The sequence below is a fragment of the Arachis stenosperma genome, chromosome 4 (assembly GCF_014773155.1).
Source record: "Arachis stenosperma cultivar V10309 chromosome 4, arast.V10309.gnm1.PFL2, whole genome shotgun sequence".
NCBI classification, from domain to species: domain Eukaryota; kingdom Viridiplantae; phylum Streptophyta; class Magnoliopsida; order Fabales; family Fabaceae; genus Arachis; species Arachis stenosperma.
This window is the reverse complement of record NC_080380.1, coordinates 1350813-1366182: the sequence shown is the minus strand read 5'-3', so window position 1 is coordinate 1366182 and position 15370 is coordinate 1350813. Positions and strand designations below refer to the sequence as shown.

Sequence of the window (15370 nt, the reverse complement as noted above, 5' to 3'; positions counted from 1 at the left end):
TTAACTAATAACGTTATTAACGTTCATGTCACCCATTCTATTAACTATAGTGTTAATTTTAACAGTAAGACCATATTAAACCTGTTTAAAATTTTTTGAAACTAAAATAAAATGTTTAAAACATTAAAAATCAAAGTAAAATTTGTCCGAATTTTTAAAAACTAAAATAATACTTTATCCTTTAATTTATTATGATCTAAATTACATAGATTTGATTTTATTTTTAAATTAGTCTAATTTTATTTTTTAATCTAGTCCAATTTGATTCAAATGACCGCTATTTGCATTATTGTGGTTTAGATTTCATTGTTTAATATATGGATTAATAAAATATTTATTTTATTTAAATTTAATTATTTTATTAATTTTTATAATTTTATTAAAATTTTAATTAAATTTTTTAATTTAAAAATTTATAATTAAATTTTCATACTAAATTAAGACTTTAAATTAGGATCTTTCTAACCTTTTTGTTAAAAAAAATACAAATTTTAACATAATTAGTTTTGTATTTGACATATGATAAATTATAAAATGTTGTAAAATAAATATTTTAAGATTATTTTAACTTTTTTAAAAAGATAAATAATAAAAATTTAAATACATTTTTTTGTTTTATATAAAAATTTAATTACAAAATTTTTAAATTATAAGAGTCTGATTAAAAGTTAAAAAAATTACATAAATAAATAAAGAATAAATTAATTTTATTTGATTACAATTTTTTAAAAATCACTACAAAATAAAAAATGAGTCCATTTAAAATTTTAAAAATCATAAGAGTAGTCTTTTGTTTTTAAATAAAAATATAAATGTATACAAAATATTTTTAGCTTGTAAGATTAATTATTATACAATAAAATTTTATAATATTAATTTTTTTAAAAAATTGTAATTGAGTAAAATTAATTTTTTTATTTATTTATGCAATATAGCTTGATAAAATTATAAAAATTAATAGAGTAATTAAAGCTTTTATTGAGAGGCGAACTTAGGTCTAGTTTAGTAAAAGTTTTACATTTTAAAAGTAGTTTATAAAAACTAATTTTTAAAAGCTGTAATATTTGTATTTGATTAATTAAATTAAAATAGTTTAAATTAAAAATAATTTTTAATAGGTACAAACAATAACAAAATATTTTTAAAATAAATTTTAATAAATACAAATAACAATAAATATCTCTTAAAAATTAAAAACATAAATACGTAAATTTTTTAGTTTACCAAAAATAAAATAAAATAAAAAATACAAATACTACTTCCAAAAATTTTACCAAGTTAAGTTTTATGGGCAAAACCTTTTGCCACCCCTATTTTTTTTTTTTTATGTTTGGACATTGTGGGTTGGGACAAAGCCTAACCCAAGCCAACAAACTAAAACCAAGTCGCCGGCGGTTGAGGCACCGAGACCGAACCACGGATAGAATCAGAGTCAGAGAGCTCCATGCCGGAGGGAGTGGAGCTTCGAGTCTGCGGCCGTAGTGAGGCAAATCATCAATGGCGGTCTTGTTCTCAGGTGCAGTAGGGGAGGGAAAGGCAGTTTGAAAAGCTTCTATTTTCTCCGTCGCTCACTGCTGGTTGTGCTATGGATGAAATCAATTGTGCCTCTTCCTACGAACAATCATGATCGACTAGTTGCTGCTAAGGCGACGGGAGGACGGCGAGGTCGTGCCGGCGAGGAAGACGAGGACGATCTGGTGCTGTTACGGTTAATAGAGGAGGACGATAGCAGACTGGCGAGGGGAGACTTTCGGTGACGCTGTCTTCGTTCAGAGCGCCGCCGCACTGGAAAGTTTCCGATCATCTAGCCGATTTGCCAAGGGGGAGCAGCTGCAAGGAAGGCACGATTCAGTCTCGCGCAAGGGAGAGGGAAACACAGGTTTGAAATTCGGGTCGGGTTGGAGCATAGGGCTTCTTTTTTGGTCTGGGCCAGGTTGGTGGCCCGGGTCCCTGACAAAAAAAAAAAGAAGGAAGGGTTACAACTTACAAGTTGCAAAGTTACCATCCTAGTGACAGCATCTGAAGGAATAAAAGCTTCTAGTTCTAACTGTTAAGTATTAACATTTAAATCATCTCTTAAAGAGGGAAGAACAAAAGCGTTGAAGCTTGTGCGAGGAGTGATGGCGAATTTCATACTGGGCTGACTCAAAGCTTCTGTTAGTGTCGTGAGCATTTGATCGGTAATGTTGTGCTTATTATGTGAATTATCTTTCTTTGAATAGAGAATGTTAAGGTTTGATCTTATGTTAGATTTTGGAAAGTTGAACTTCCATCATGGAAATAACAAGGAATTGCTAGTTATATAACTTAGTTCTGATCTCACTGTAAAAGCAAATCAATTTCATTTGGTGGCTCCTTGATGATGATGATTCCAAGATTTCTAATATTGCCTAATTCCCTCTGTTTTGTTGAGGTATACATGATTGGAGTGTTCTGATTGTGAATTATAAGTATGAATTGTAAATTTGACTAATTAAAATGAGGTATTATATTTAGGTACACTTGTTTGTTTGTTTGGAATTTTAACTGGAATCCTCCCCAAGTTAGAATTTTCTTTTGCAAAGGTTCAGACTAGTGCTTCACGCTTGTTTGACACCCCTATCTGCCCTTGCCGCGCTGCCACTGTTTATAAAAGAAGTGGCATAATATTAGTATTAAGTGAAATAAGAGAGTGCCCCAAGAGACTAGGTTCCATACTACAAAGAAGAAGCTCACTCAAAATGACAAGGCATTTGGCTTCCTACATGTTGCGTTCAGCTTCAGCGTGTACAAGTAGGATTAGACATCCATTTTCTGCTGCTTCTTTCTGCACTGATACTTCAACTTCGAGCTCCAGGGTCAAGATCTTTGACCGCCAACTCAAGCGTAAACAGGTCTTGTCACCCCCTCCCCCTTGTTTTTTTAATAGAAGTAATTCCATACTCAAATTAATTCAAATGCTTTTTGATCTGGTTGATTGGTGCAGCGAGACCGAGCTGCATGGTTGATGCCCTCAAATTCTGACGACCCTTTCCTTAATACTGTTGCTCATAATCTCCTCGATCGCTTGCAAGTATAGGAGCCAACTACTAATGACTTTTCCATCTCTATCATACAATACAGATGGCTTCTTTGCCCAATTTTATTTTATTTGATTTTTTCAGGATTGTAAGAAGACCTTTCCTACTGCATTGTGTTTGGGAGGCTCCTTGCTACCAGTCACCCACTCGCTCTACACCCAACGTAAGTGCATTCATGAAGCACATCTTTCATCCATAGTATGACACTGTCATGTGTCCCCTAGGCTACGTTTGGTTCTGAAAATAGGAAAAGACAAGACATTGAAAACAAGACACAAAAGACAGAGACATAAAAATTAGTGTTCTTGTATTTTGTTTGATGATAAACTAGAACAAATTATAAATATCTAATTTATTCTCATTTTTTTCATTCAAAAATTTTGGGAAGAAAAATATAATAATAAAAAATATAATTATGAAAAATTAACAAGAATAATGAAAAATAAGTTGTGTCTCTTTATAGTGTTTTTGTGTCCATCACTAATTCAGTATCTTTAGACACAATCACTAATTCATATTTCATATGCTAAATACAATTTTGTGTCTCTGTATTCCTGTCTTAGGGCAAACAAACACGGCCCTATTTCCTACTTGCAAAATTATATTTGCCAACTTTTAACTGGCTAGTATATGGACAATGCTATAACGTAGTGCAATGATACATGATTGATCTCAGGTACCATAGAAAAGCTTATTGTTATGGATGCATCCTATGAAATGGTACAGCTGTGTAAAAATGCTGAGGATGCCTCTAACAATGATAACATTGAGACATTGTATGTGGTTGCTGATGAAGAATTTTTGCCAATCAAAGAAAGGTGCCACATGGAGTCAGATTTACTTTCATGTAACTCTAACTTTTCACGTGATATTTATGTTTTGATTGTTCACTTGATATTGATTAACTTCTAAATTTTCTTTTTGATTCGTTGTATATTCTTTGCAGCTCTGTGGATTTGGTTATTAGCTGCTTGGGACTACACTGGACAAATGATCTGCCAGGAGCAATGATACAGGTACATGCTCTGATTCAATTGTTGTGATTAACGTGCTTATTAGCTCAGTTTATAATGAGGATGAGGTTAAAATTTTCTAGTGTTGTCCCTGAAAGAGTTCTCTGAAACATCAAAGCAACAATTATTTTTGGGTTTTATACCTCTTTGAGGGTTTCTTGGGTAGGAGTTGATAGAATAACTCCAATATATAGAAGTTACAGATTGTATTATGATGATTCTGAGTAAATAGGTGCTTTGTTTTTTGTTTTCTTTTTGTTTTTTTTTTTTTTGGGGATAAAAGAAGAATAACGCTAGGACAGGAAAGAATGGATGAACGATACAAGATGAAAGGAGAATAAGAGATCCTTCTAAACAAATAAAATAAGTAACAAAATGAGTAAACAGGCTTATTGTAAGCCATATTTCTCTATCCGTTTCCTCATTGTCTAAACTCTAGTATCCACAGTAATCACTCGGCTAGACCCAGACTTTGATAAAAGGCTATGTTTCTTATCTTTTCTTCATGAGTCAATTTCAATTCTATTTGAAGTAAACATGGATAGAGGCCTGTGACTATTAATCAATTTCACCTCTTATATGTTCATGCATATTTATTTATTTAAATTATTGAACATGTGCCAAAGATTGGGAATAAAAGAATGAAAAGAATACAATATGTTACATAGAACAATTAATATGGAAGGTAAGGCTTTCTACAGTTTGAGAAATCATGCATCCTCCTTACTATGTTGCTTCGTAAATGTGACAGAGAAGCATATGATAAATAGTTGTAGCTACCGCAACCCCCATTCTGCAATTCTAAAAGGTTTGAGGGTGAGAGACATAAGAGATAGGAGAGTAGGGGGAGAGAAAAGAAAGAAATTGTGGGAGAGAAGAGAAAACATGACAAAAGGGAATCCTCATTAGCTGTAATGTAAAGGGCTTTCTACAGTGGTGTTATTTGGATGATAACTTGATCATAATTTTATAAGCAGTACGCTGAAAACTTGCATGTGCTGATCAACTTTTGCTTATCTAAATTCTAAATTGTCGGTTGTAAAATCTTTTATTGTTATTCTGATGTACATTTTTATCTTTTACAGTCTAGATTGGCGCTGAAACCTGATGGCCTATTTTTAGCAGCTATTCTTGGTGGAGAAACCTTAAAGTGACTGTTATTTAATTTCTAGAAAGTTCTTTGGCAAGCCAATATATTGGAGCATTTTTGTGATACTTTTTCTATCACCAGGGAACTAAGAATAGCTTGTACTGTAGCACAAATGGAGCGTGAAGGAGGGATCAGTCCCAGAGTATCACCATTGGCTCAGGCATGTGTTATTACCAAACTGTTATAGTATTTATTTTGTACTTAAGATCAGCTTTATTTTGAATGATGGCAACTATGCAGTGGTATTTATTCTGAATAGATTGTGTTTCTTTGGTGCTAATTCTTGTCAGGTACCACTATTCCAATCATGTTGATGGTTTTATTTGAAATTAATTCTTAATCATTTTTGGTGGTTAGTTTTAAGCAAGTCCTGCTGAATAGTATGTGTTTCTTTGTTGCAGTGTTCCGATTGTATTGTTGATTTTGATTAAATTAATTCTTAATTATTGTTGGTGTTGGTAATAAGGAATTTTGTTTGTTTATCACTTCTCGCATGGAAACATTAGTCTTATCAAGCATACCGTTCTAAGATCTGTTGGTTAAGGTGGCTAGTTCTGACATTTATGCCTGTGATGTAGAGTTGTATCATTCCCTGCCCCCCACCTCCTTTTTCTCCCTGGCGGAGAAAAAGAGGAAAAAGAGAGAGAGGAAAAAAGCACCCAAAAAGCAAAGAGTAAAGCTGGAACTGACAAGACTTTTTGTGCTCCAATTTTAGGTTCGAGATGCTGGAAATCTTTTGACAAGGGCTGGTTTCACCCTTCCTGGTGTTGATGTTGATGAATATACAGTTAAATATGAAAGTGGTGAGAGCTCTTCCCAGTTTGAAATTGCAATTTTCATTGATGACGAAACAAGAAGCTACTTGCTGGCATATGAACATTTGTGGCTTTTATCACATGCCATATCATTGAACTCCAATTTAATATTTCCCTTCTCTTCTGTTATGCGTAATTTTCAGCTATACACGGCCATATTACCAATATTTTTTGTTGTTCTGGATAAGTCACTGCATGGGTTTTTAATTATTTTTCTGAAAGTCCATATCCACATATGAGCCCTTAAAATGTAATCCCTTTTTAATGGTTGTCTATGGTCTTTCTTCGTCGATTCCTTTACTTGTCAAGTATGCACCATTTTGTTTACTTTGTATTAGGTTATTTCCCCAACAAATAGCACCAGTGGATGTTGTACTAGTTTTTTAAACCATCTAGGTCGATGTCGTTGAGTTATCCCAATTAGTTCATTTACCAGAATATACAGTAACACACCAGGAGCCAACAATCTTTTCTTGCAACTGAGAATGATTATTTGAGGAAAGTGAATAATTGATGTTCGTGACGCTAATAACTAAAAGCTATAGAACAGAATCTTCTCATTTATTTGATCTATTCTAATCATTGTTAGTTTATAATGAGTTGTTTAGTATATTGCTTGCTTCCATAAACTTGTACCTTCTGCAATTGATTTTTGCATTGGTGGCTTTTGTTTCTCTGGTGCAGCCTTGGAGCTTATAGAACATTTACGAGCAATGGGTGAAACGAACTCTCTTTTTCAAATGAATACTGTAACGCTTTCCTTTCTTTTCACAACAATGATTATTTAGTGTATTTAAATTAAATTATACTCAACAAATTTTGAACCTTGGGATGCTGATTGAAACAGATCTTAAAGAGGGACACTGCCTTAGCAACTGCAGCTATTTATGATTCAATGTTTGCTGAAGAAGATGGCACAGTACCTGCAACCTTCCAGGTAATCAAATAGAAATGCGATTTGAGCTTAACAAAATCATTAGTCTATCAAAACTCGAATTAGTGTGTTGTTTCCAGACTCTGATGGTCAAGCAGTAAGGAGAGAGTTTCAAAGCTTTTGAGTTCCATCCAAGTTTTCTTTAATACATATATTATCCTTCTTTGTGATGGAAGCCTGAAATAGTTGAATTATATAGAAAATAGATGTGTTGAAAGATTTAGTGGAATTCTATGTGGTATGACTCTTCTCTATTGGGGAGATTGATGTGCACTGCTGGTCCCATTCTGATGCCAATTCTGATTTCCTCCGATACCTAAATGTCGGCAACTAAGAGATGAATCTGAAGAGTGTTGATATTGGATTAGTGTTTCAACGGACGCTTCAATTCGAGCAACAATGCTCATTGTTTTCTGTATCCATTTGCTGTAGGAGTTCAATCAATCTGGCTTAAGACTTTCTTACCTTGCTATCAAAGTATCAATTCAGAATTTACAGAATGAAAGCTCCAAATGGAGCACCCAACAGAGAAATACTGAAACATCAACCGATGAGATAGATGTTCAGTGCCAACTACATAAAATCAAAACTGAAATGAACTAGGTATTGAGATATGGAAAGTATAATAGGAATATGTGTAGGAGTATTGGAGGTGTGTGTAAAGGTATTGGTATCTCGGAGCAAAACTGCGACGGAAACAGGAAAAAAAAAGGCTCTAACTAGCGTCATCAAGCGCAACATCACACCTGAAAAAAATACCAATAAAGTCTTTTAGGATAGCAGATGTAGATACATTACCTTTAAATTAGTCCTTATGATTGGGGTAGAAGGTCTTAATTTGAACTAACTTGTCCGCGTTTGTTATCCTAGAGGACTTTATTAGTACTTTTTTGTTTTTAAGGACTAATCTGTCTGAAATGTAAATCTTCAAGAGTTTATTTGTCCTTTACTCAAAGGAAAACTTGAGAGGAGTCATAGTTTCTAATGATGGAAGTTGGAATTGGCCACCTTGAGAGTCTTGTGGCTTTGTTTTCACTATCAGCCACTTGCTCCTCATTTCTAACACACACATGCATCACCTGCCAGTGCCACTTGCTCATTTGTGATTTTACCTCATTGCCCTCTTGCATTCATAACAACTAACAACAATTTTGTTTCTACTATTGTGATTTTGTAGGTGATTTACATGACGGGGTGGAGGGAACATCCTTCTCAACAGAAAGCAAAAACAAGGGGATCAGCCACTATATCTTTTAAGGATATTCAGAAGCAATTTGGAAACCATAGTTGAGTATGTGCTGTATACCATTGTCATACAGTGAAATAAAGGGGAATAGATTATTTTATTATTCCAAATGATGAGGCATGAAGTGCGACATTCTATAGATCATGGCCACATTACGAAATGGATCATCTACTTTGATTTTAAGTGACATTATAAATACTCATCATTCAAACATGGCTTCTTCATGCACATGCACGAGTTAACCGAGTTGACTTGGTAACTCAGTACCACGCACTACACACCACCATTTTTGGTTGAGGATTTGTTCTGTATCTACCAACCGTATCTTAATAAACATCTCAAACCTTTCATATCTAGAACTCTAATATCATGTCATGATACTACTCATCCCAAGAATTTTAGCTGATGAAAAAAGGTAACACTAATGGTTATATCTCTAATACTCTCTAAACCTCTATTGTACACATTGTACAAATATTCCATTTTTTCCCTATACTTTCTCTTAATATATTTTTGTCGAGTTTAAGTTTATCATTTTTATTTGATAAAATTTTCAAGCCGTATTTCGAGTAAATCAAAATGTATTTTTATACTTTAATTAATATATAGTATCATTTAATATTTTTGATATTATATAGTTTTATTTTTGTTTTAAAATAATTTATTTTATTATAGATATTATATAATATTTATTAAATTTAATCTTTAAAAATAAAATTTTATTAATTTATTATAAAAATTTTACGAAATTATATATACTAAAGTTATATGTCCAATGGATGCGGTTTGACTTAATTTATTTTAAGTTGATTTAGGATCCGATATTTACAACGGACCCAATAAAATATTTGAATTGGGTGAGGCTGCGAATTTAATTAAGAGCAATGTTAGGGGCTAGCAACTTTTGTGATTGGTAACCATCAAATAACCATCAATGCTGATTTAATAGTGTGAGATTGGTGAGAGATTTTATTCAATAACTTACATTTCTCTACTGATTACATGCTGGCCAAAATTTAATAAAATTACTGGCTTTTAAACTTTTTTTTTAATTAATTTGGCCTAACTTGACTCCTGTACATCCATAGAATAGAACCATAGAATAGAATGGTATTTTTTTTTGGTTTGTTTTTTGTTGTCTTTTTGTTTTATCTAACTAAAAAAGTGCGATATATAGCTCTAAAAATTATTGAAGTGATATATAGGGAGCTACATAATAACCAAAATACTTAATTTTTTTAAATTATGAAACTGAACTAAATAAGCGTTCATAGTTTATTAGTTTCCAGTGAATTAATCCAGCCTTTTGTAGTCACTAAATTAGCCTATCAATCCACTTTGTTAGTTTTAATTTATATTATAATTCAAAAATAACTTACGTATATAATATATAATATAATCAATGCGAGATTGGTTATGTTGGTAAGTTCTTTACTTTCGTAACTAATAGGCTTTTTATTCCAATAACCATTACATACATACATATATAATATGGAATCCAAAAAATTTTGATAGCGAGAATAAAATATATATAATATAATAATAATTTTTATAATAAAATTATTATGTGTACATAAAAATTAATTATTAAATTTTTTATTAATTATTATATATTTATATATAAATATATGTGCTATTTAACTTATTTTTAATATATATTTTATATAAATAATTTTTTTATATACATATAGCATAATTATTATTATGATTATATTTTATTATTGTAAAATATGACTAATCTTTAAAATATCTAATTTACAAATTAAAATATTAAAATAGTAATTTAAATAATAACATATAATTTAAAATTCTAATATTTAGGTTTTATATTTTAAAAAAATTGAGTAATTTTTTTCTTAACAATATAATTGAAATATCTCTCTTTTTATATATATCACTCAACAATTATTTAAAAATTTACTTTTCATACAATTAGAAATCAATTCTTACTTATATTCATAGTTGAAATTTTTTTTTCAATTAATGCAGTTGCTACGAAAAAAAATAAAGCTAATTTTAAAAGAAGATAAATAATATTCTTTTGAGTTGATTTCTAAGAAAGAGCATCAATCTCATTTAAATTAAGAATTGATTATTCTAATAAACATCTAATATGTAATGCTTAAATTAACTATTAAGTACAAAAAGTTGAATAAAAAATTATTGTGAGATCAAATTCAATAATTTAATTGAAACAAATAAATATTATTATCATATACTACTTAAAAAATTTTTAAAATTGCGACGCTTGCCCCACAACAAAGAACATAGATTCTCCCTGCATACATACATAAAATAGGTATTACTAATTTTTAAAATAATGTATAGGGTCCTATCCTATTTTTTCATAAATGGTAACTTCTATTATTTTTTATTTATTTTTCATTATATGAATTTTCAAAAGTGTATTTGTATCTCTTGAAAAACTAATATGAAGGTTCTTTACATAAATAAATTAAACAAGTCATTATCTATAAAAATGTCCTTGTTCAAGATTTTGCACAAATTCTGCATATTAGTTTCTTAAAAAGTAAAAAAAAAAAAAATCAATCTACTAAAAATTTAAAAAGAAATCAATTCTTTATTATTATTATTATTATCCTATAAATTTTTTCGTTAAACACTTTAGTCTGCAATTATTTTAACTAACAAATCAGTTTCCAAATTTTATTTCATAGACAAATTAATCTTCACGTCAAAAAGATTAATTATTTAATATTTTTTAACAATTAGACAATAACTTATTTTTTATAATAATTTTTAAATATTTAAATTTTATGCTTTTAAATTTAAAATTAATTATTTAATATTTTTAACAATTAGACAATAACTTTTAAACACCATAACAACCACCTTCGACAATACAATGACATGACTAGTCACTTCCCTTTCCACTCTCTATGGTTCTGATCACGAATCTCTAAAATGATATTCTAAAATTGGAATATCAAAGCTAAATGATAGAGATGTGCCTAAAGGTCCATATTCTAAAAACTAGAACTAGAATTAAATAAAATATAATAAAATAATATATTTATACATAAAATATGTACTTTTTTTTAAATATTTTTTATTTTATTATTTTAAATTGGCTAATCACTAAAAAATCAGACCGTTTAACTAGTTAATAGTTCTTTAACTGATTTTTTCCATTCTTTACTAATTTTTTTCATTCTTTGATTGATTTGTTGCGAACCCATTTTTTTATTTGAACCGAAGTGATTTGATAGCAAATTTCTGATTAATCCGATTAAACGGGAAGGAATGGATCTTTAATTATTAAATAAATTAAAAATATAAAATATGATCTTTAATTTTTTTTATTCTCTTATATTTATTTTTATAAAATTAATAATAAAAAATCACACTTTATTTTTTTAATTATTAAAAAAATTAAGAGGATCTCCTTAGAATCATACTAATAGTCACACAACAAGCTCTTCTAAACCTCGCATTCCAAGCCACGAAAAGATTGAAGCCCATAAAAATCAATTCCAAGGAGAGGCTTCCCTACATGGCATACATGCTAATATTTCCAATGAAACGATAGCGCCATTTCCACTAAAGTCTCTAAGGATGTCATTATAAACAAAAGTTTTGGAATGGAACTAAATTGAATTGCAAATTAAATATTGTGTTTGAAATAAATAATATAAAGAAATTGTAGAGGTGTAATAAAATCGAGTTAGGTAGAAAAAATTAGAACCGAATTAATTGAATTGTAATTAATTTGGATTAAGTGAGATATTTTTTTATGTGGGTGAATAGAATAGGATATTAATATTATTATACTTATAATTAATTATAATTTTTAGAAATTGTTTGATGTAATATTTTGTTATATTTTTGTAACATATAACTACCTAAAGCATCTGGATCCGTACAATCCGAATGTGAAGGAACAATTACGATTTATTGGTTTTTATCACGTTTTTTATATTAGAATAGTTTAATAAATCAGCAATGGTGAATGTTCTAATCGAGAGGTAGTACCCAAGCACACATACATTTTACCTTTCAGTTAGTGAGTGTGCTGTGACACTGGAAGATGTGGTTGTTATTCTTGGTCTTCTGACAAACGGTCTTTCAGTGACAGGAGTGACTATGAGTAGTCACGAAGCCTTAGAGGCTGAGTGTTTGCATCAATTTGAGGTTGCACCGAGAAAGTCAGATTATAGAGGAAGCTTCATAAAATTGACGTAGCTTCAGAATTTAAAAGATCATTTACAATTGATTGACGAAAATAACATTTAGAGGTACGTGAAGTGCCTCATTATGTTGTTATTTGGTACGATCTTGTTTGGAGACAAGTCTGGGACAGCTGTGCACTTGAAGTTTCTGCCTTTGCTTCGTGATTTTGGCAGTATCGGACAGTATAGTTGGGGATCGGTATGCCTAGCACACATGTACAGAGCGTTATGTAGGGTATCTCGTTTTGACTGCAAAAAAATCGATGGTCCACTAACACTTCTGTTAGATTGGGTTTGGATCCGTCTACCATTTATTGCGCCGATTCCTAGGGAACTCCATAGTTTCCGCTTGAACTTGTTGGATCTTGTGGTGCAAGAGAATGATGAGGATAATCTCGTTAGTGATGAGGATAATCCCATTAGTGATTATGACAATCAAGAATAGGAGCCATAGTCACCATCACAGCCACCGCTACCACCACCTCAACAACAATAACCACAGTCTTCGATCGCATATGTACCTCAAACATAGTTTACCCCATCATACCCATTACACAAGTAGTATTGGAATACTCTACAATTTGACACAGGAGACGGAGCTTCATTTAGCCAGTTACTTAGATTCATGGCTACAGACACAGGCTAATCATAATCTAGCCATCAGCCTGATATGATGTTGGGTAGGTATTCCTTGGACGCGAGACATCCATGCCACACTTCCTTGGATACTTCTGGAGGGAGAGTATCTGGAGACTCTAGTAGAAGTGACAGTGGTCGAGGAATTCTTAACAGTCAAAACCCATGACGTATTTCAATGGGTCTAATTGAAAAAAATACTAAGACCATTGAACACGAGACTGATGACTATCTAGTAGAGAATCAGATGGTGAGGATGACGATGAAGATGAAGATGAGGATGAGGATGAGGATCAAGAATCCCACAATGACGACTATGATCATGGTGATGATCCAGGGCCTAATACATGTTTAGTTTTTTGTTGTTTGATTATCTTGTATTCATATTTGGATATTCTGTTAGTAGATGCAATGTTACTCTTATATTCAAGTAATTTGGTTGATGTATACAAGTGAGACACTAACTCCAGATGAGACAAGCAAATGCTACAATTTTAGAGTTGATCCGCCACGTCGTAGCGCTAATCGATTCACCCCATTCGCGTTCGAAAGAGACACTACGAAGTACAATAATTTTGTGAAAGATGTAAAGTAGACAATGAGATAATTGTTGTGTATTTAACTTTCTATGTATCATTACTATACATGTCAGAGAGTACTTGAATAAAATATAAAGTTTCAAGTATTATGGAGTACTTGGATAAAATATAAAACTCAGATATAGAATTCTATTGAGCATTGTTGCCGGCACTTGCACTATCCGACTGACGGCATCTACTACGGCTATAGCCTTCGATCCCATATTGCCTATGTCGCCTAGGATCACGTAATATTTGCGTGTCCTCTGCGGATGGTATAATCCTTCATCGCCATAATGACAGTTTCCCTGAAACTGAATTCCATTCTCACGACAAATTCATTATCCGCCACAATAAAAATTTCTACTACGACAACAACTATACAATAAATATTTAATAAACAAATATTTAGTAAGTGAAATTAAAAGTAAAATTTATCAACAACTCATAAATCATATCAAGTAATTAATATTAATATAATAAATATTCATATCAAAAATCAACATTCACTATATTAGTATTAATATTAATACTAATATAAATATTCATATAAAAAATTAATATTCACTACATCAATATTAATATAAATAAAATTTACATCAACTAATTATTTCAATTTTAACTAAATAAAAATATAAACACATAAATAAATACTAATTAATATTTAACTAAATTAATAACTAAATAAAAAACGATTATTATCTTAAATTTAACTAAATAAACACATAAACAAATACTAATTAATTATACTTTCACATGTCACGTAACTAATTAATCCATGATCAATATAAATTATAACAAAATTCTAATCCTTCGTATAAATATAGGCAATTACGTACCTGCATTCATATATTCAGGAAACTCTAGAGTATGCATGACCTCCAAATTCAAAGCGTGCATGAAAGATGGCTCCTCAAATGGATGTTGGTTTGCCCAGTGTATTTGTCACCTCTGTCACATTTGTCCCCATAGTGCCATCACCTTGATTTTCGTATCCATCTAAACCAACAACCTCGTAATTACTTTCAAACTCTTTCTCACCGTCATTATTGTAATCGTCCCGTTCAATATTTCGGCCGGCTTTAGATTGTTCGAACTTAATATACAACTCAAAGAACGACATCTAAGAGCGACTTTCAATATACATTGGAAACATCTATTTCTTACATGCTCGCTTCATCAATTACATATTTGATTTGGAATTGAACGAATCCACCAAATACCGGTATAGGATACCTATATAAAATACATGATATTCACCTTGACATTTTAGAATCTGTCTTCTCACAAATTACACCATTTAATTCTTCAAATGAGATTGTGAACGGAATAACAATATCTAACAGATTTTCACAAAAAATTTCACTCTTTCAAATGTTTGTAATAAAATCTAACCAAAATAATATATTTTTAATACGATTATCATCTATTTTTGTTCACATGAACATGAATTTCACTATAATTTTTTTTAAGCACAAACGAAAACCATAGTTCTAAAGGGACGAGGAAAGAAGAAGAAGAAGATCTGTCAACTCAGGGACGAGTTGCACACACATATAAAACAAATCGGTTGGTCCAATTTTTATTGACACATGAAAAAATATATATAATAATCAAATCGGAAAGTCCGATTTGCTCTCCACCAAAATTTAAAAAAAAAACTACATTGAAATCGGACGATCCGATTATCTACATTCAAATTCAAATTTTTCCTTCCACACAAATAAGACAGTTTGATTTGTGTACCTA

The 15370-nt window shown here is 30.9% G+C and overlaps 1 protein-coding gene across 5 annotated transcripts; it reads left to right on the top strand.

Moving 5' to 3' along the window:
• Positions 1 to 1360: 1360 nt before the first annotated feature.
• On the top strand, positions 1361 to 8668 carry LOC130972926 (putative methyltransferase At1g22800, mitochondrial). Of its 5 annotated transcripts, none has more exons than XM_057897268.1 (12): positions 1361 to 2156; positions 2497 to 2873; positions 2966 to 3052; positions 3144 to 3222; positions 3736 to 3877; positions 4006 to 4075; positions 5158 to 5222; positions 5304 to 5382; positions 5938 to 6025; positions 6722 to 6786; positions 6885 to 6974; positions 8149 to 8668. In XM_057897268.1, exons 2-12 carry the CDS (start codon positions 2721 to 2723, stop codon positions 8260 to 8262), a joined length of 1032 nt encoding a protein of 343 aa, XP_057753251.1. In that variant the 5' UTR covers positions 1361 to 2156; positions 2497 to 2720; the 3' UTR covers positions 8263 to 8668. The 5 variants fall into 5 exon arrangements, with proteins under 5 accessions (XP_057753251.1, XP_057753253.1, XP_057753254.1 ...); XM_057897270.1 differs by having other exon boundaries at positions 1361 to 2180; positions 2571 to 2873; XM_057897271.1 differs by having other exon boundaries at positions 1361 to 2180; positions 2565 to 2873.
• The last annotated feature ends 6702 nt before the right edge of the window (positions 8669 to 15370 follow it).

Bases quoted from the DNA above. Each gene is read 5' to 3' on its own strand.
- LOC130972926 (XM_057897268.1), top strand. From the start codon at position 2,721: ATGACAAGGCATTTGGCTTCCTACATGTTGCGTTCAGCTTCAGCGTGT. The intron at 4,076-5,157 runs GTACATGCTCTG...TATCTTTTACAG, and splicing joins TGCCAGGAGCAATGATACAG to TCTAGATTGGCGCTGAAACC. The intron at 5,383-5,937 runs GCATGTGTTATT...CTCCAATTTTAG, and splicing joins GAGTATCACCATTGGCTCAG to GTTCGAGATGCTGGAAATCT.